Below are 20,154 nucleotides of genomic sequence, written 5' to 3'. Positions count from 1 at the left end.
CCTCAGTGGTTCTGTTGGCACAGTAGAGTGAAACTAAAATCACTTTCATTTTTCTGTCTTTTTTCCCCTCCATCTCCCTCCATCCTTTCTTCCTTCTTCTTCCTCCTTCTTGCCCTTCCTCCCTCTCCTCCTTTCCCTCTTTCTCTCTTCCTTCCTATTCATCTCTTCTTTTCTACCCCCAGCCATGTGCCGTTGTCTCTCTCTTTGTCTGTCTCCCCCGGACCCCAGAGGTTTCTGATACCCATGTGGACACAGTTGAGAACCACTCTTTCAGCTCCAGAGCCTATCTCAGTCCTTAGTCAAGTAACCTTGATCAAGTTAACTTAATTTCTCAGTCTTAGCTTGTGTGTCTGTAAGTGACCAAAATTATATCATGTCCCTGCTTGTGGCTGTTCTAAGAGTAGAGATGGATTGACCCTCTGGTTTTGGCTAGTGTTACTTAGTTTTCCCATGAGTATGCTAACGCTACCTTCAAGTTCACTGATCTAGTTAGTAATTAACTAATGCCAGTTTTACCTCCATCTTCTATTTCCATCACTACTTCACTGGTTTGAGCTATCAGCACCTATTTGGCCTTTGTTCCTAATCTTCTTCCTCTTCTTTATTTGTTTGTTGAGAGAGAGCGAATAAGTGCGAGTGACCAGGGAGGGGAAGAGGAAAAGAGAGGATCTCAAGCAGGCTCCATGCTCAGTGTAGAGCCTGACTTTGAGCTTGATCTCATGACTCTTGAGATCATGACCTGAGCTGAAATCAAGAGTCAGACGCTTAACTGACTAAACTACCCAGCCATCCGTATTTATTTTTAAAAGATTTTTTTTTTTTTTTTTAAGTGGTCCCTGCATCCAGCTTGGGACTTAAACTCACAACCCTGAGATCAAGAGCCACGAGGTCCACTCACTGAGCCAGTCAGGTGCTCTCAAAACATACCTTGTTTACTCTGAAAAATGACTGAAAAAAAAAAGGTCATTTTTTTCCCCAAGGGCTTTTCAAGTTCTTATGTTTACATTAGTCATTTTGTGCTGAGAATACAGTTGGCAAATATTTACGTGATTATGCTTGGCTATAATAATTGGTCTTCTTCTTCTTGTGTATGCCACCTCTCCCCCCATCTCATACTCTGTACTGCAAGCAGAATAGAGCAGTTTTGTGTTACCAGTGAAGTGCAAAAATGTGTGCTTGGATATTTATTCAATAGATACTTTTTGGTCACCTACTAGGTTCCAGATAATAAGCTAAGTGCTAGAGATACAATTGTGAATTAGGGCTCTATCTTCTAGAGCTTACAGTTGTGCATGGGGAAAACAAAGAAGTAGATTAACAACCTTACTTTTGGATTCATGCTAATAAGATAAGAAAGTAATTTTAAAAATATAAACTCTGGATACCTGGGTGGCACAGTCAGTTAAGCCTCTGACTCTTGGTTTCTGCTCAGGTTATGATCTTAACTCTTGTGGGATCAAGAGTTATGCTCAGGTTATGATCTTAACTCTTGTGGGATCAAGCCCCATGTCTGGCTCTGTACTCAGTGCAGAGTCTGCTTAATTTTCTCTCTCCCTCTTTCTCTCTGCTCCCCTACTCACAGCTTTCCCTCTCTCTCTCTTTCTCTCGAGTAAATAAGTATTTTTTAAAATAATAAAATAGGGGCACCTGGGTGGCTCAGTGCTGCCTTTGGCTCAGGTCATGATCTCAGGGTCCAGGGATCGAGCCCCACATTGGGCTCTCTGCTCAGCGGGGAGCCTGTCCCTCCCACCCTTCTTGCCTCTCTGCCTACTTGTGATCTCTGTCTGTCAAATAAATAAATAAAATCTTTAAAAATAAAAAAATTTTAAAAATATAAAATATAAACATGATAGACCTTCCTTGATTAAAATTTTTTTGTTGTGTCCCTTTGCCCTGTAGATTAAATCTAAACTCCCCGACTCCTAGTTTCCTTTATATGCCCCACCTGAATTAGCTTTCCAGCCCCATCTTCACCTTGCCACCAGTTCTTTGTTTCATGACCACTGAATATTAATTCTTTATAGATACACTTTTTCTTGCCTTTGGGTTTTTGTCCGTGCTGTTCTCCCTACCTGAATCACTCTTCTGTCTGACCTCAAAGTGTAACTAACTTTTGCACATCTTTTCAGATCTTAGTTTACAGGTCATTGTCTCCTGAAGTTCTCTAACTCCTCAAGCCCAGATTAGTAATTAAAGCATATGGTTCTAATCTTCATTGGTACCACAATTCTAGATATTCATCTAGTATAATCTTGACTCTGCTTTTCAGAATCTTTGTAAAGCTTATCTGAAATACAGGATTTCTTAAAAAAACACTCAGTCTTTTCAGTACTCTAGGTCTCCTAAAAAAATCTTTCACTGAATTAAGTTAGACCAAACCGAAAACCTCATGTCAGAACTGTGGTATATTCAATTGTTTTCCCATGGGATTACTTTCACCTGATTTTTGAAAGTCCATTTAATTTTATTTTATCTTACTATGTTATTATTTATAAGCCATGAAAAGCCCTTCTAAGGACAAGGGAAAATACTGTTTAAATTCCCACATTATTAAATACTAGAAAATACCGATTTGGGGGACACCTGGATGGCTCAATAGGTTGGGCTGTGACCCTTGATCTCAGCTCGGGTCATGATCTCAGGGTGGTGGGATTGAGCTGCGTTTCAGGCTCCATGCTCAGCGTCCCTTTCCTTCTGCTCCTCCCACTCACACGTGCATGCTCTCTTTCTCTCTCTCTTTGAAATAAATAAAATCTTATTAAAAAAAAAAGAAAATAGCAATTTTATTCATTACATGGATGCTCTGTAGCTTATTTAAACATTCTGTTTATTAACTGTTCTTCTAAAGCTTTTCTACTATAGTTAATTACTGTAATTTGAGATGGACTTAACATATAATTACTATATCTGTGATTCAGTAATGTGGGTTATTTGATTAAAACTGCATTTATGATGGGAGTTTCAAATGTATTGTTTGAAATCATAGAAGAAATTTGAATTATTAAGATCATCAATTAGAAATGGCATATCTGGGTGGCTCAGTGCGTTGAGTGCCTTCGGCTGAGGTCATGATCCCTGGGTCCTGAAATCGATCGAGCCCCCGAGCTGGGCTCCCTGCTCATTTTCTTTCTCTCTCTCTCAAATAAATAAAATCTTTTAAAGAAAGAAATGGCATATCTAATTGTAAAATTGCTGCTGCTTTTTATAATTTTTTATTGTGTTAGATACTATAACATCTTAAATGGTTGCTCTTTATGATTATTTAAATGTATTATCTTAGATTTAACATCTCAAGATTTGAAGAAACTTCAACTCTTACTTTTTAACTAGAGTGTAACAATGTTATGCTCCCCTCAGAAAGAAATTACAATTTAAATCAGTGGATTGGCAGCTGCTTAGAAAGAAGGGATTTATTAGTATTGTGTCTAACACATACATAATTACATCAAAATTCAGCACATCTAAAATTTGGGTTTATTTCTGAATAACTTTTGGCAAGCACAGGGGGTTTAGCAGACTCCCCATATGTAAGCTCTGTATTTAACACTAATTGAAAATTATGTTTAGAAGATAGTCTGTCACACCACCAGAGCTTTATAGTTTGCTATAGAAACTCAGTTTATTGTAATAGGAGTACTTTCTCATATGTGTATTATTAAAGGTAGCAAACATATATGAGTCTTCACCATTTGGCAGATGCTCAGTCAAACATTGGTGATACAGAGCTCTTACGGCCTAGTTCCTGCTCTATAGTAGTTATGTGTTTACGTGTTTTGTTCCTTAACATCTGTTGACTGTATTTTCCCACATCTGTCACTGTTTATTCCATTCTGTTCTAACCATAGTGGCAGATTGGTATAATTGAAAGAATAGTGAATTGAGAATCAGAAGACTTGGTCTCTCTTCATCTGGATCTGCCACTCATCCCTCTGCAACTTTGGCAAAATTGTATACATAACTTTTCTGAGCCTGATTATTCATCCGAAAATGAGGTTGGACCAGTTGATCTTAAGGCCTCATGTAGCTCCAAAATTTTGACAGTTAAATTTCATTCCCTTCTGCTATCAGGCTGTGAAAGTAACATGAGGGCTATGTTAGTAGAGTCTGCAAGTCCTAAATTATCTATAAACATTTTTGTGAAAACCTTAAAAGCAAAGTCTTAAAAGATTTTTAGTTCAACTAATGGAATTGGTCAAACATTGACATTATTGACATTGTTTTTTAATAAATAAGTGTGTGTGTTTGTCTGTATGTAATTATATAGAATAAGTCCTTGTGAATTGGACCCTTTTAAACTTCTAACAATTAACTAAATCAGGCCAATTCAGCAGTTTAGAGAAGATTCTGAAGCTAATGATTTGCTGTCATTAACGTAGATTAGTTACTAAGCTAGGAAATGGTAGTGTTTATTTTCTGTGTAACTGGGCTTCATTGCTTTCCAGTTAGCATCTTTAATATCTGTTGTGCCATTATTCTGATAAAATCGTATTCTGTACTTTTTTCCCTTTCATCATTACTGTTAATACTAATTTTACATAATTTTTCCCCTTCTACTCTCTCAGGGGTGTTTTTACTTAGTTACAAGCTTGTATAAGTGTTGTGTATTTTTAATATAAAATTTAGGTCATTTGATAGTAAATATGAATTAAAGTTCACCAGCAAAAACAAACATGCAACAATAGTAAGATAGTTTTGAAAATGAAAAGTAATGTAGTATTAACACTACCAGATATTTATAAAGGTACAGTTTTGTACAGACTAATGGAATGGAACCAAACAGATAATATAAAAGGATGTAATGCTTAAAGCTGGTACTGTCAACTTTCAAAAAGAAAGCAAGGTCAAGAGAAGTGTAGCACCATGATTTGGTTAAATTGCTGAAACAATCCTGGAGCTGCCCACTTGGAAAATTTTGATATATGAGCTCACTAATCAACTGTTATTCAGGTATTGTGTTACTTGAAGCTGAAAATACCCTAACAAATAGAGAAATTTTAGAAAATTGTTTTTATTAAACTTATATTTCTGTAACAGTTCTGAAATTGTAATTTTTTCCTGTGTCTTAACTAAAGTAACTAATAATATGTGCATTGGATTATGAAGCAAAAATAGAGTTGAGATTAGTTCATGAATTAATGCAATGATGTATCTTCCTCAGGAATTGAAATAACTTCAAAAATATCTCTGTTGTCTTTTTAGCTTCCCTGTAGGCTTTCCTTATGTTACAAATTCTGGTAATCTTCCCCTATTGGGTCAACAAAAGAAGAGGAAAAGAAAAATGTGATTTAGACTGTCAGATAAAATCATTTTTTAGCTGCCCTATTTCAAGTTTTAAGAATGTTAAAGAGGGGCGCCTGGGTGGCTCAGTGGGTTATGCCTCTGCCTTCGGCTCAGGTCATGATCTCTGGGTCCTGGGATCGAGCCCCACATTGGGATCTCAACTTGCTGGGGAGCCTGCTTTCCCCTCTCTCTCTCTCTGCCTGCTTCTATTCCTACTTGTGATCTCTCTGTCAAATAAAGACTTTTAAAAAAATAAAAATTTAAAAAATAGAAGTGTTAAAGAAAAAATAGGAGAGTTGAAGAATGATCAATGTAATTTCCTGGAAAAACTAAAAACAAGTTGTGTATAATAGTTGTTGTGTTGTTCTTATCTTCTGATTCCTCAGACAAGTGTTCTTTCAAAACGTATTCGTGATTAACAAATGATCTTGTTTACTGATCTGTTTAATTTTTCTTTGTGAGTCAGTTTATAAAGACTAGTAAAGATTTATGCCATTCAGTTGAGCTTTTTGCCAGTTGAATCTGAAAGCTTTTAAAATATTGTTACAACTCTCCTATTCTTTTCCCCTCACCTCACAACTACCCATTAGAAACCATTAAATTTGTAAAAATAGCCTTTTTTTCTTCTTGGGAGGAAAATTAATACAGAAGACTGTCAATAGTTATATTAGAATGAAAACTTCTTCCTTGGTTTTGACCTTTAGAACTTTTTAGTTTTCGATAATGCTGTTTTTGTTCAACCAGTTTTTATTTCAATAAAATTACTATAGAAGTAATGCAGTGTGCATAATTCATAAAGCAGAATTCAAACAATATAGAATGAAAATTATTTCTGCCAGAGTTGCAAACTAACATAGTTCCCTTCCTAAGGGAACTTATTTATAAGGAAAAATTTTGACTCTTCCCAGACCCAAACCCCAGAAATAAGCCCTAGAAAAATAAAATGAGAGGCAACTAGCTTCCAGAAACTCTTTTAAATGAGATAGAATGCTGTCTGTCCCCTGAATTACCTTGAGTTAATTCTTGTTCCTTCACTATAGAAACTAGCTTGTACAACTTAGTGCAGAATCCAAAGAACAACATTATGGCAGTGCATAAACCCCACTTGTGTTGAGAATTGGTGAAATTAGATGTGGCCTGACCATCTACTCTCATTAATCCATTTCTCTTTCATCCTTTAAGCCAGGAAAATTGCCTTCTACTTACCCCAAAGGGTCTAAAGCCGTGAAACCCTTACATAGGGGGATGATAGTAAGTAGAGTAATTAACCGGTTCTTTGTGAATAGGCTTCACTACTTAATGGCTCTTCCCCTCCATTTTCCTTAAATTCACTGGTGCTGATGCTACTTAAGGCCTGACCTTTGGTCCTCCCTGATATATCTTAAAAGAAAGAATAGCTGGTATATTGAAAATACTACCTCACAGAGATATAACTAGACAGCTGAGGACTACAGATGTCTCAAAAGAAATCAATAAGCTGACAACATATATGATCTAAAGCAGAATTATTACAGTTGAACCAGGAGTTCAAAACAAGCATAATTAATATAAAGATACAAAGGGATGTACTAGTAATATGAAATAAAGTCTAAAAATTGTAAAAACGGAACCAAATGGAAATACTAGATACGAAAAATATATTTGAAATGAAGACTGCAACAAATATTTTAAATAGAATGGCTGTGAATGAATTAATTAGTTGAAAAATGAGAATGAATATTCTTTAGGGAAAAAATAGGAAAGAAAAAAGATAAAGAGATAGAAAATACAAAAGAGGGGCGCCTGGGTATCTCAGTTAGTTAAGCACCTGCCTTCAGCTCAGGTCATGATCTTGAGGTCCTGAGGTCAAGTCCTGTGTCTGGTTCCCTGCTCATTGGGAAATCTGCTTCTCCTTATACCCCTTCCCTCACTCAAGCTAGTTCTCTCTCTCTCTCTTTCTCAAATAAATAAAATTTAAAAAAAAAAATATATATATATATATATATAGAAGAGAAACTAGAGGATATGGGAAGGAATTGTTCAAGTGTGAATATCCTAACAGCAGTAACAGGAGAGAAAAATAAAATTTTAAGAGGGCAGAATAATTGAAAAAGTAAGGGAGGTACATTTGCTAGAATTCGGAAGCAAAAGGCCTCAGATTGGTGAAAGGGCTTATAGTGTACCTGACAGGAAGAATAAAGGGACACCTACCTAGATATATTAAAGTTTGCTTAAGAATATCAAAGACATAGGGAAGATTATGAAAGATTTCAGAGAGAAAGATGACATGCAAAAGGAAAGATGGATGAGTGGATGGATGGATGGATAGACATCAGATAGCTCAACAGCAGTAGTGGATGGAAGAAAACAGTACAGTTAAAAAGTGATCAAGGAGGGGCTCCTGGGTAGTTCAGTTGTTAAGCATCTGCCTTCGGCTCAGGTCATGATCCCAGGGTCCTGGAATTGAGCCCCACATTAGGCTCCCTGCTCAGAGGGAAGCCTACTTCTCCCTCTCCCACTCCTCCTGCTTGTGTTCCCTCTCTCACTGTCTCTGTCAAATAAATAAATAAAATCCTTTTTTAAGAAGTGATCAAGGAAAATGACTTTAAACCAAGAAATTTATATTCTCCTTTCATATGTTAGTGTGAAATGAAATATTCTTAGGTATATATGCCTAGGAGGGTTTGCTATATGAAGACTCATATTGGAAACCCATTTGCAAACAAGACTCACAAATTTAGGGTATGTTAGAAGTATGTGTTAAGTGGTGATCAAGTTATCTTAAGAAAATTGATTGTTGCCAGAAGAAAAACATCAGGGCCAAAATTCTAAACAATGAAAGGGGGAGTGGGGTACCATATATAATTCAGGTATTGTGATTGGACTTACAGTTGCGAAAATACTATTAAAACTTTTTCATTCCAAATGTCTTATAAAGGCTCAAAATCTAATGGATCTTTATTTTCTTTGAAGCTTCCTTTTGCTTTCCTGTGTCATCTATCACTGCCACTGTTTCTTACATCCCATATCATTCCTTTCTTGGATTCCTTTTTAGTTTTGTTGAAATAGCTCCTCAAAGAATTGTTTCATATGCAGTCATTGACATAACTTTTCATATTTCCGCTAATCCAAAAATTCATTTATTTTGCCCTCCTTGTTGGAAATAGACTTTTAATTCCTTATCTTTTTATATTCCTCAGAATTTTACAGTTATTATTCCATTGTATTCTAACATTCATTGTTACAGATAAAAGGTCTAGTAAGTTTGATACTTACTATTCTTCTGTGTGTAATAAACTGCTTTTTCCCCTCTGTAGAAGCTTTAAAATTTTTTCTTTTTATTCCTAGAGTTTTAAAGTTTCATTAGGGGATCTTTATATCTCTCTCTCTCTTTTCTGTTTCTCCCTCTATTCAAAAACAGTGTTTCTGTGAAAACTTCTGTAAGCCAAACTGGCATAAAGCAAAGAAGCAATTACCACTTTATTTATAAGGAAAAAATTTGACTCTTCCCAGACCCAAAAAACAACCTCTCTCTCAGACTTTTCTGATACCTTAGGACACATCTTGCTAACTGATGCACAAAATAAATTGAGATAAAGCACAGACACGGTTCACAACTGGGGCAGCTTGGTGCAGAGAGGCTGGTTGTAGTTCCTGGGGAGGGTGCGATCTGCCTCTCTAAGGGCTCACTGTGAAACAAACACATGCTGTTTTTGCTCTTCACCTTTTTTTTGTAAAGGTGAAAATTCATCCTCAGATTTCTTTCAGTTAGCTAAAACAAGTACTAATGTAGATCTTTGATAGAAGCAAAGTGTGTCATGAAAACTTTCAAAAAGGGAGGAACACCTGTATATAAAGTTTTGTGGTTTTTGGGACGCCTGGGTGGCTCAGTTGGTTGGATGACTGCCTTCGGCTCAGGTCATGATCCCGGAGTCCCGGGATCGAGTCCCGCATCGGGCTCCCAGCTCCATGGGGGAGTCTGCTTCTCCCTCTGACCTTCTCCTCGCTCATGCTCTCTCTCACTGTCTCTCTCTCTCAAATAAATAAATAAAATCTTTAAAAAAAAAAAAAAAGTTTTGTGGTTTTTGTTGTTGTTTATAAAACATGCTTAGCACGCAGGGCTCTTTCAAACAGGACACCTGCTTGTTTCTATCATTCAGGTAGATTTTCTTTAATTATTTTTTCCCGCTACATTGTTTCCCCTCTCCTGAGTGTTCTTCTCAGACAGATTTCTTACTTCAGTGGTTTTATCCTCTGTGTCCTATAACTTTTCTGTCATCATTTCTCTATCTTTTGCTATACTGGTAATACCATTTTTAGCCTATAGCCACTGACTGTCTTTCTAACTATGCTCAGTATTTTTTCATTTTGTCATCTGATTTTTTTGGTCCTAGATTTACTCTTTAACATCTTATTTTATAGGGTGCCTGGGTGGCTCAGTGGGTTAAGCTGCTGCCTTCGGCTCAGGTCATGATCTCAGGGCCTGGAATCGAGTCAGCAGGGAGCCTGCTTCCCTCTCTCTCTCTGCCTGCCTTTCTGTCTACTTGTGATCTTTCTCTTGTCAAATAAATAAATAAAATCTTTAAAAAAAAATCTTATTTTCTATTCCTTTTTATGGATGCCTGTTCTTGTTTTATATGTATAATATCCTTTTTATTTTTTACAAAGATAATGAGTTTTGGGGTTTTTTTTTTTAAGTTCTTTTTCTTTCTGTGATTTATTTTTTCCATTCTATATGTTTATCTAGGCCCCTATCTTTATAGATAATTTTTCCTTATAAAGTGGTTGAAATTTTTCTCATATGTCTTGTGATTTCTATCTAAACATTAAAATCTATGAATAAAGGACTACATCAATTAAGAATGGTAAACAAGGGGCCCCTGGTGACTCAGTCATTAAGCAGCTGCCATTGGCTCCTGTCATGATCCCGGGGTCCTGGAATGGAGCCCTGCTTTGGGCTCCCTGCTCAGTGGGTGGCCTTCTCCCTCTCGCACTCCTCCAGCTTGTGTTCCCTCTCTCTCTCTCAAATAAATAAATAAATGCATAAATCTCAGTTTAAAAAAAAGGACTGGTAAACGACAGTAACTTCTGTGCCATAGGGTAGGTATCTTTCCCAGCCGGCTTCTCCCTTACATAAGACACTGACCAGCTATGGTGTATAGATGCATGGCACATTTCGTCCACCAGGCTGTCTTCCCTAATATCCATGTGAAGTTTTGCAGTGACTTGAAACTCTGCTCTCCTTCTCATTCAGGCTCCTGCATCCTTAGTAGAAGCTCTCTCCACAGGAGCCCTCCTCACAGTGTAATCCTGCTTTTTGTATTTGATAACTTACTTGGAAATTTTTTATCTTTTACCCTGGTGAGTGGGCTCTCTTTTTCTTGACTGTCAGAGCCTCAAAATTTCTTACCTCTTGGTAACGTACTTTCTTCTTCCTCCTACGGTTTCTCTTTCTTTTTGCCAGAATATCTTTCCTGCGAGTGTTGTGGGATGTTGGGAAAGAGGAATAATGTAGTTTGTGTTCAGTTTGCTATCTGAAACCAAAAGGCCCAAAGTTTAGATTTCATAAGCAGCTTCTGCTAGTAAAAATCCAAAAGTCTAAAAGGCTTATTAGTGAGTGCTGAGCTATAATTCTTATATGTATGTATGTATATATACATATCCAAATTTTTTACTTTTTATTTAATAAGAACATTTAATCTCTGCATTTAAAATGAAAATAAGTTTTTTTCTTCTGTTTCCAAAGAGGTAACAAATGAGATTTAGAGTATTACAGAAATTGAGATTTTTAATAGCTTCTTAGAGAAAACTAGAGTGCCTTTGAAGGTGGATTTGGAAAACTTACAAATTTTTTTGTTAATGTTTTTGAATTGTTACTCATGTGGCATAGAGTGGAAGTAGGAATTAAGCTTAAGTGCACTTTGTAAAAATTAGGCAAGAGGCCATTAACATAGATATATTCAGTGTAAATTTGAATTAACTCCCTGATTGTTAGGAACTCCTCAGATACAAGTTTTCATTTTTATTTTTTAGAGAAAAAATAAAAAATACTTTAATTCAAATAAAGTGATGCCTAGTTTTAGTTTTGTAACTTCATACCAGCAAAATGGCTTAAAAATAATTCATTTTAGTGCCAGTAAATCTGTCTTTTGAAACCTGAATTCCCTTTCCATCTAAATAATAAGATTCCAAATATTAATGTAAAATTTTTTTCCTGACAAATATAGAAGGATGTGTGAGAGCTTTTCACTTACTACCAAAAGTCCCTGGTATATATGCCCTGATAGATATTTTTTATATTTTGGTTTGGATTTTTCTTTTCCTTATAATTAATTATAAAAGCAATATATACTGGAAAAATACATATTATAGAACAAAAGTAAAAGTGTCCTAACTGCCCCACACATGACTATTGGTTATGGTTTGATGTATGTTCTTCCATATTTTTCTAATTACATACAAACATTTTATATGTAAACATTTTTCCTTGTCTGTAGAACGTAATAAAGATTATATTTGTTAGAGTATGTAAACTTAAAGATTAATAGAAATCTTTCCCTGCCCTGAGAAATTTTGCCTTTGAGTATTCTTAGAGTAAAATATTGGATGCTTCCCCAAAAAATCAGTGAAACATTTTTACTCTTTTCTTCACACATCTATGCTGCTTCAAGCTTGGTCCCTATGGTGTCCATCTAGTGGATTTTTGTGCTTAGGACATAATACCTATCCTCCTTCTGCTGATAACATCTATTTTGTGGAAATAATGCTGCTTTATTGATATTTCCTTACTTGTTACCATCATAACAGCCTCCTAAATGCTGTCTGTATCTCAGGATTCTCTCTTTGCCTGTCCACACTGCACATTGGTACTGTCACTGCTCTCACCCTGCAGGATCTTAGCAGAAATTTCAGCTTTGAAGAGACCTGGTATATTATATAGCCCTACTTTCAATTTTTGGATAAGAAAACTTTAGAGTCTAAAAATGTTTCTTGCGAAGTGGTACCTGGCCAGCTCAGTCAGAAGAGCATGTGACTCTTAATCTGGGGTTCATGAGTTCAAGCCCCATATTCTGTGTAGAGATTACAAAAAACAAACAAGTAAATAGACAAAAACTTGAAAAAATAGAGTAGGGGCACCTGGGTGGCTCTGTTTAGCATCTGCCTTCGACTCAGGTCATGATCTCAGGGTCCTGGGATAAAGCCCTGCAGCAGGCTCCCTGCTGAGCGGGCAGTCTTCTCCCTTTCCCTCTGTGCTCTGTCGCCCACTTGCTCTCTCTCTCAAATAAATAAAATATTTTTTTAAAAAAGTAAAAAGTTTCTTGCATGAAATCACATAGTTAATTGAGAAAATCTAAAAGATTTTTCTACTTCTATTTTGTTTCGAATACTTACTGGTATTTAAGTTCCTAGGTTGGCTTTCAAAAACTTTGGGGACATGCATCTCATTTCTGTATTGTAAATGATCAAAAATCGCATTGTGAGGATGATTCTATAGTGAATATACCAAAAAAATACCAAGCTGTACTCTATAAATGGGTGAATTGTATGGCATATGAATTATCTCTGTGTAAAGCTGTTTAAAAGTCACTAATAGACTTGAATGTATAACTGGAAGGTAAAATCAACATTATGTAGAGTAAGAAGTGCATGAGATGTGGAAGATCAAAGAAATGGGAAATATGTGGTTCCTAGTATGCTTTGTAATCAAAGTAATGTTTTATAATACCTTATGGTATAGATTTTATAAGCATGATGTCCCTGAGTATTGTAAACCTGCCACTGCTTCTATATTTGAGAAGTAATCCTTGTCATTTTTCTCTACTGCCCCCAAGCTGCTTCTGGGCAAAATGTGACAGTCCAGAAAGAGAAGCATGTAAAATTTGGTTTGGGCATTCTTCCACATTCTCACATGCTTCCACCACCACCGCCGCCCCCGGCCAGTACTCCTTTGCATCCCTCTCTTTGATGACTCCACTTCCATTTTATAGAATTCAAAATTTCTTTCCCTCTCCGCTGGTTTCCAAAATTTCCATTTCCGTAGTGAGTCCTGACTTAGGGTAAGTGGCTTGTTGCATTAGTTTATAGTAAGTCATACATTTTTGATACTTTTAAAAGATTAAAGAACAGGGATCAGCACACTTTTTATATGTGTGTAAATATCTTCAGTTTTGTGAGCCATACATACAGTATTGCAAGTGTTACCTTGCTTTCGTAGGATTGAAAACAGCCACAGAGAAAATGTAAATGATTGTATGAGGAGGCCTGCTTTGACCCTAGGTAGGCCAGATCAAAACAGAGTTTGCCAACTAGTCTTAGGAAATTCCTTTTTTTTTTTTTTTTAAGATTTTATTTATTTATTTGTCAGAGAGGGAGAGAGCACAGGCAGGCAGAGTGGCAGGCAGAGGCAGAGGGAGAAGCAGGCTCCCTGCCGAGAAAGGATGCAGGACTCCATCCCAGGACTCTGGGATCATGGCCTGAGCCAAAGGCAGCCACTTAACCGACTGAGCCACCCAGGCGTCCCGAGAATTCTTAATTTAAAGGCTCAGAATTAAGATGCAATGGAATGAAAAATTTAAATGCAATAAATTTTAAATACAGTACAGTTATGTATGTCCTCTACTTCTACCACTAACAAAAGTGATTTCATTTCTTTACTGTTTTATCTTTCTTCCAAGGTTATCTGAGGAACAGAGGGCAGAACCTTGGAACTTTAGAAAGCATCATTAGGAAAATACCAGACTTTACATAACCACTAAAGACCATGACATGAGGGTTGAGATCATTACTAAGATTAGATCGATGTGCATATATGTGTATAAATACAAACATATTTGTGTTATATGTGTGTGCATTATTTTTAGCATGTTTATTGTGGAATGCATTGGATAGTCTCTAAATCACTCCACAAACACGGGCACCGGGGTGGCTCAGTTGGTTGAGTGTCTGCTTTCAGCCCAGGTCATGGTCCCAGGGTTTTGGAATTGGGCCAGCATTGGGCTCTTTGGTCCAGAAGGAGCCTTCCTCTCCCTCTCTCAAATTATAAATAAAATCTTAAAAAAGAAATTTAAAATAGATAATAAAAAAATAAAATACTCCACAAATGTATTGAATAGGAATGTGAAAGGGCACATTAATTTAGGTAAACTGGGAAAAAATAAATGCTGGATTATTTGACCCTGCTAAAGTAGATAAAGACAAATGAAGATCAATGTGGCTAGCATCTCCTGCCATAATATTCTGGATTGATTGAAATATTTTACTTCAGTCTGATAATTATTTAGCATTTTGAGCATATGATGATTGTTCATGTATAAAAGAAATATAGTGTTGAAACAATGACATTGTATTAGATTCATGGCAATTATATCATGATCCACAAAATTACATTTCAACTAATATTTCCATATAACAGTGGTGAGAAAACTTTACATTTGTTGTGTCAGTGTTTCACAAACACTGGATAATGCAGAATGACAATCACTCATTTAGTGGATTTCTTAGAAAAATAAAATATTATTATCTCTAGGCAGTTTGAACTATTCAGGAAAACAAAAAGGCGTATTATACACCAAAATGTTCTTATTTTTACTTGGAAATTATGTCATTTCACTGTATATCATAAAGGGATATTTTAAATGACTCTGGCCTTATTAAAGGTGTGTTTCATTTTCTGTCAAATTTGTGTTTTTCCAGGTCAACATTTGAATGTTTTACCTCTGCTATTACGTTAGAGCTGAGATAAAAAATCAGTTAATAAAGCATTGACCTTTGCTCCCTCAATAAAAATGATTACATAGCATACCTCTTTCCTGCATTATAGCTCTCTTCTGGTAGTTAGCATTCATTTATTCTTTCAACAAATAGTTAAGTAACTACTTGCCAGGCATTAGGAACTACATAGTGAACCAAACTACCTCTGCCCTTGTACAGTTTACATTCTAGAGCAGGGAGAACATAATAAACCATTATTTGTTGTGTAATACAAAAGTTCTGTAGTCTGTTGGATATATCTTTTATACAGTGGTTCTACTCTGTTATTTAACATGAATGTTGTCATCTTATTTTCTCTCTCAATTTATAGTTCCAATGACAGGATTCACACAGAGAGCAACCATTGATCCAGAACTGAATGAAATACATGTCTTATCTGGACTCAGCAAAGACAAGGAAAAGAGGGAGGAGAATGTCAGAAATTCATTCTGGATTTATGACATTGTGAGGAATAGTTGGTAAGGAGCTTTGGTCCGTGTCTCAATCCCAATGTAACATTTATTTGAGGATGTTAGTTTCTTCAAAAGACAGAAATAGAAAGACTCGTGTTAATTTGGGATGTCACACATTGGAATGTCAGTACAGGCATACCTCATTTTATTGTGCTTTGCTCTATTGCACTTTGTACATGTTTCAGTTTTTACAGGTTGAAGGTTTATAGCAACTTTGTGTTGAGCGTGTCTGTCAGCACCATTTTTCCAGCAGAATTTGCTCACTTTATGTCAGTATGTCACATTTTGATAATTCTCAAAGTATTTAAAGTCTTTTCATTGTTATTATATTTATTATGGTGATCAGTGATCTTCGATGGTATTGTTGTAATTGTTTTGGGAGCATCATGAACTGGGCCCATATGACATGGTGAGCTTAATTTATAAATATTATATGCATTCTGACCATTCTACCAGCCAGCTGTTCCCTCATCTCTCTCCCTCTCCCTAGACCTCCTTATTCCCTGAGACATAACCATATTGAAATTAGGCCAATTAATAACCCTACAAAGGCCTCTAAGTGTTCAAGTAAAGGGAGAAAGCTAGTCCTTTTGTGCCAAGTTGTGAATGCAAGGGAAAAGTTCTTGAGGGAAATTAGAAGTGCTGTTTCAGTGAACACATGAATGTTAAAGCAAAACATCCTTATTGCTGATATGAAGAAAGTTTTAGTTTTTGGATAGATCAAACCAGCCACAACATTCCCTTAAGCCAAAGCCTGCACCAGAGCAAGGCCCTTACTCTTCTATTTTGTGAAGGTTGAGAGGGGTGAGGAAACTGCAAAAGGAAAGTTTGAAGCTAGCAGAGGTTGGTTCCTAAGGTTTAAAGAAAGAAGCTATCTTGATAACATCTAAGTGCTGATGTAGAAGCTACAAGTTAAATTAGATCTAACTATGATTATTAATGAAGGTGTCTACGATAAACATCAAATTTTCATTGTAGATGAAATAGCCTCCTATTGGAATAGGATGCCATTGAGGACTTCCATAGCTAGAGAGAAGTCAGTGCCTGGCTTCAAGGCTTCAGGGGACAGGCTAACAATCTTGTTAGGGGCTAATGCAGTTGGTGACTTTAAGTTGAAGACAGTGCTCAGTTATCATTTTGAAAATCCTAGGACCCTTAAAAATTATGATAAATCTACTGTGCCTGTGCTCTGTAAATGGAACAACAAAGCCTAGAAGAAAGCACATCTGTTTATAGTATGGTTTACTGAATATTTTAAGCCTGCTGTTGAGACCCACTGCTCAAAAAAAGAGATTTATTTCAAAGTATTACTGCTCATTGAGGATGCACCTGGTTGTTCAAGAGCTCTAATGGAGATGTAGAATGGGATTAATGTTGTTTTCATGCCTGCTAACACAGCATTTGTTCTGTAGCCTGTGGATCAATGAGTTGTTTCAGCTTTGAAGTCTTCTTATTTAAGAAATACATTTCATAAGATTATGGCTAACATAGATTATGAATTCCTCTGATGGATCTGGGCAAAGAAAAATGAAAATCTTCTGGAAAGGATTCACCATTCTAGATGCCATGAAGAGCACTCAGATTTGTGGGAAGACGTAAAAAATACCAGCATGAACAGGAATTTGGAAGAAGCTGATTCCAGCACTCATCAATGACTTTGAGAGGTTCAAGACTTCAGTGGAGGAAGTAACTGCATATGTGATAGAAAGCAAGAGAATCAGAATTAGAAGTGGAGCTTTAAGTCGTGACTGCATTGCTGCAATCTCTCATGATAAAATGGTTTCTTGAGATGGAACCTACTCCTGCTGGAGACTGAAGATTGTAGAAATGACAACAAAGGATTTAGAATATTGCATAAGCTTAGTTAATAAAGCAGTGGCAGCCGGGACTGGAAGAGATTATGCCGAGTGAAGTAAGTCCAGCAGAGAGAGTCAGTTATCATATGGTTTCACTTACTTGTGGAGTATAAGGAATAACAAGATATTGAGAGATGGAGAGGAGAAGTGAGTTGGGGGAAATCGGAGGGGGAGACAAACCATGATAGACTGTGGACTCTGAGAAACAAACTGAGGGTTTTAGAGGGGAGGAAGGTGGGGGTTGGGTGAGCCTGGTGGTTATTATGGAGGGCATGTATTGCATGGAGCACTGGGTGTGGTGCATAAACAATGAATTTTGGAACACTGAAAAGAAAAATTTAAAAAAATGAATAAAGCAGTGGCAGGGTTTGAGAGGATTTACTCCAATTTTGAAAGAAGTTTACTCATGGGTAAAATGTTGTCAAACAGCATCCTATGCTAGAGAGAAGTAGTTCATGAAAGGGAGTCAGTTGATGCAGCTAATTTCATTACACTTAACCTTTGAACAACACAGGACTCAGGGGTGCCAACTATCATACAGTTGGAAATCCATGCATAATTTGACTCCCTAAAAACCCAACTTCTTGGGGTATCTGGGTGGCTCAGTGGGTTAAGCCGCTGCCTTCAGCTCAGGTCATGATCTCAGGGTCCTGGGATCAAGTTCCGCACCTGGCTCTCTGCTCAGCAGGGAGCCTGCTTCCCTCTCTCCCTCTCTCTCTCTCTCTGCCTGCCTCTCCGTCTACTTGTGATCTCTCTCTGTCAAATAAATAAATAAAATCTTTAAAAAAAATAAAAAACGCAACTTCTAATAGCCTACTGTTGATCAGAAGCCTTGTGAATAACATAAACAGTTGACTAATACGTATTTTGTATGTTATATGTATTATGTACTGTAATCTTACAATAAGGTAAGATAGAGGAAAGAATGTTAAGAAAATCATGAGGAAAGAGAAAATACATTTACCACACCATACTATAAAAAAATCTGCATTATAGTGGATCCCTGTAGTTCAAACCCTGTTGTTCAATGGTCAACTGTTTATTTTAAGAAATTGCCACAGCTCCCCCAGCCTTCAGCAACCACCACTCTGATGAGTGAATAGCCATCAACATTGAGGTAAACCCCTCCACCACCAAAAAGACTGTAACTTGCTGAAAAATCAGGTTGGTTAGCATTTTTTAACAATAAAGTATTTTTTAAATAAGCTATATGCATTTTTTTAACATAATGCTGTTGCATACTTAATAGACTATTGTATAAACATAACTTTTGTATGCATTGGGAAACAAAAGAGTTCCTTTGACTGACTTAATTACAGTATTTGCTTTAGTGTGGTGGTCTGGAACTGAACCCACAACATCTGAGAGTTATGCCTGTGTTGGGAAAAGTCAATTTTGGTGCCTATGTATACAGTGATGTTCTGTGAATGGATTTTACCTCTGATTTCTTCAGTTAATGGATGATTCCTGATCTGGAAGTCAAGAGAATTGTATTGTAGTCTAGATTTTGCCACCAAGTCAGAGTGTAAAATTGAGAACAATGTTTTTTTTAATGTTCCCAGGTAGTCTTGATTTTGTTTTGTTTAATTTAAATTCAAATTAGTTAACATATGTGTAGTATTGGCTTCAGGAGTAGAATTTAGTGATTCATCACTTCCATATAATACCTAGTGCTCATCCTAACAAGTGCCCTCCTAATGCCCATCACCCATTTAGCTCATCCCCCCCAACCCACCTCCCCTCCAGTAAGGCTCAGTTTGTTCTCTATATTTAAGAGTCTCTTATGGTTTGCTTCCCTCTCTGTTTTTATCTTTTGTTTTTCCTTCCCTTCCCCTCCAGGTGGACTTAGTTTGGATAAATGAACTGATTTCAGTAGAGCAGGGTGGCAGGCATTATTTAGTGTTTTCAAACCAGTACCTTTTTGTCACAGAGCATCTCACAGAACTAGTACTGCACATTTTGCTTTGGAAAACAATGGCCCAGAGAATCCAGCTCTGACATTTCCGTGATTACTGCATAAGTGGATATTTTACAAAATAGGCGCTTCAGAGAGAACTTCCTCCATGCAGCAACTAAGGAATTTATTATTTCCTAAGTAGGACATCTATTTTAAGCAGTAAAACTGAAAGAAATCTGTGAGTTTTTGTATTGTGAATAAATAGATGAGATTATCTTGTCTTTTAGACTTTGGTTTGAGCTTTCTCATGTGCTGTTATGTTTCATAACATAAAATAGCTTCTTAAGTGATGTTTGGGATGGACATTAAAAGAATGTAAGAACTTCGTTCTAGGGACACCTGGGTGGCTCTGTTGGTTGGGTGTCTGCTTTCCACTGAGGTCATTGTCCCAGGGTCTTGGGATCGAGTGCCACTTTGGGCTCCTTTTGCTCAGTGGAAAGCCTGTTCCTCCCTCTGCCTGCTGCTCCCTTGCTTGTGTTCACTCTCTCTGTCTGTCAAATAAATGAATAGTATTAAAAAGCAAGCAAACAAACAAAAAAACCCTTCATTCTTAACAAATTCATACTATTGTGTGAGCTTGACCAGGACTTTTCAGATTTGATATAAACAAATTTGTAAAAAAAATTTTTTTTAAAGATTTTATTTATTTACTTGTCAGAGAGAGAGCGAGCACAGGCAGAGTGGCAGGCAGAGTCAGAGGGAGAAGCAGGCTCCCTGCGGAGCAAGGAGCCCGATGTGGGACTTGATCCCATGACGCCGGGATGATGACCCGAGCTGAAGGCAGCTGTTCAACCAACTGAGCCACCCAGGCGTCCCCAAATTTGTAAAATTTTTGTTGGAAATAGACATAATTGGCTTG

At 36.8% G+C, this 20,154-nt stretch overlaps 1 protein-coding gene across 3 annotated transcripts in view; it reads left to right on the top strand.

Moving 5' to 3' along the window:
• The window catches only part of MKLN1 (muskelin 1), a 338,468-nt gene that overhangs the window by 286,938 nt on the left and 31,376 nt on the right, over positions 1-20,154 (top strand). For all 3 annotated transcript variants that reach the window (XM_032305386.1, XM_032305385.1, XM_032305384.1), the window contains one exon: positions 15,341-15,488. In XM_032305386.1, coding sequence (XP_032161277.1) covers positions 15,341-15,488 — 148 coding nt within the window. The remainder of the gene's footprint in view (positions 1-15,340; positions 15,489-20,154) is intronic.

Source organism: Mustela erminea, chromosome 11, assembly GCF_009829155.1.
Source record: "Mustela erminea isolate mMusErm1 chromosome 11, mMusErm1.Pri, whole genome shotgun sequence".
NCBI lineage: Eukaryota > Metazoa > Chordata > Mammalia > Carnivora > Mustelidae > Mustela > Mustela erminea.
Note: the sequence above shows the minus strand (reverse complement) of the source record. Positions and strands in the feature narration are given on the sequence as shown.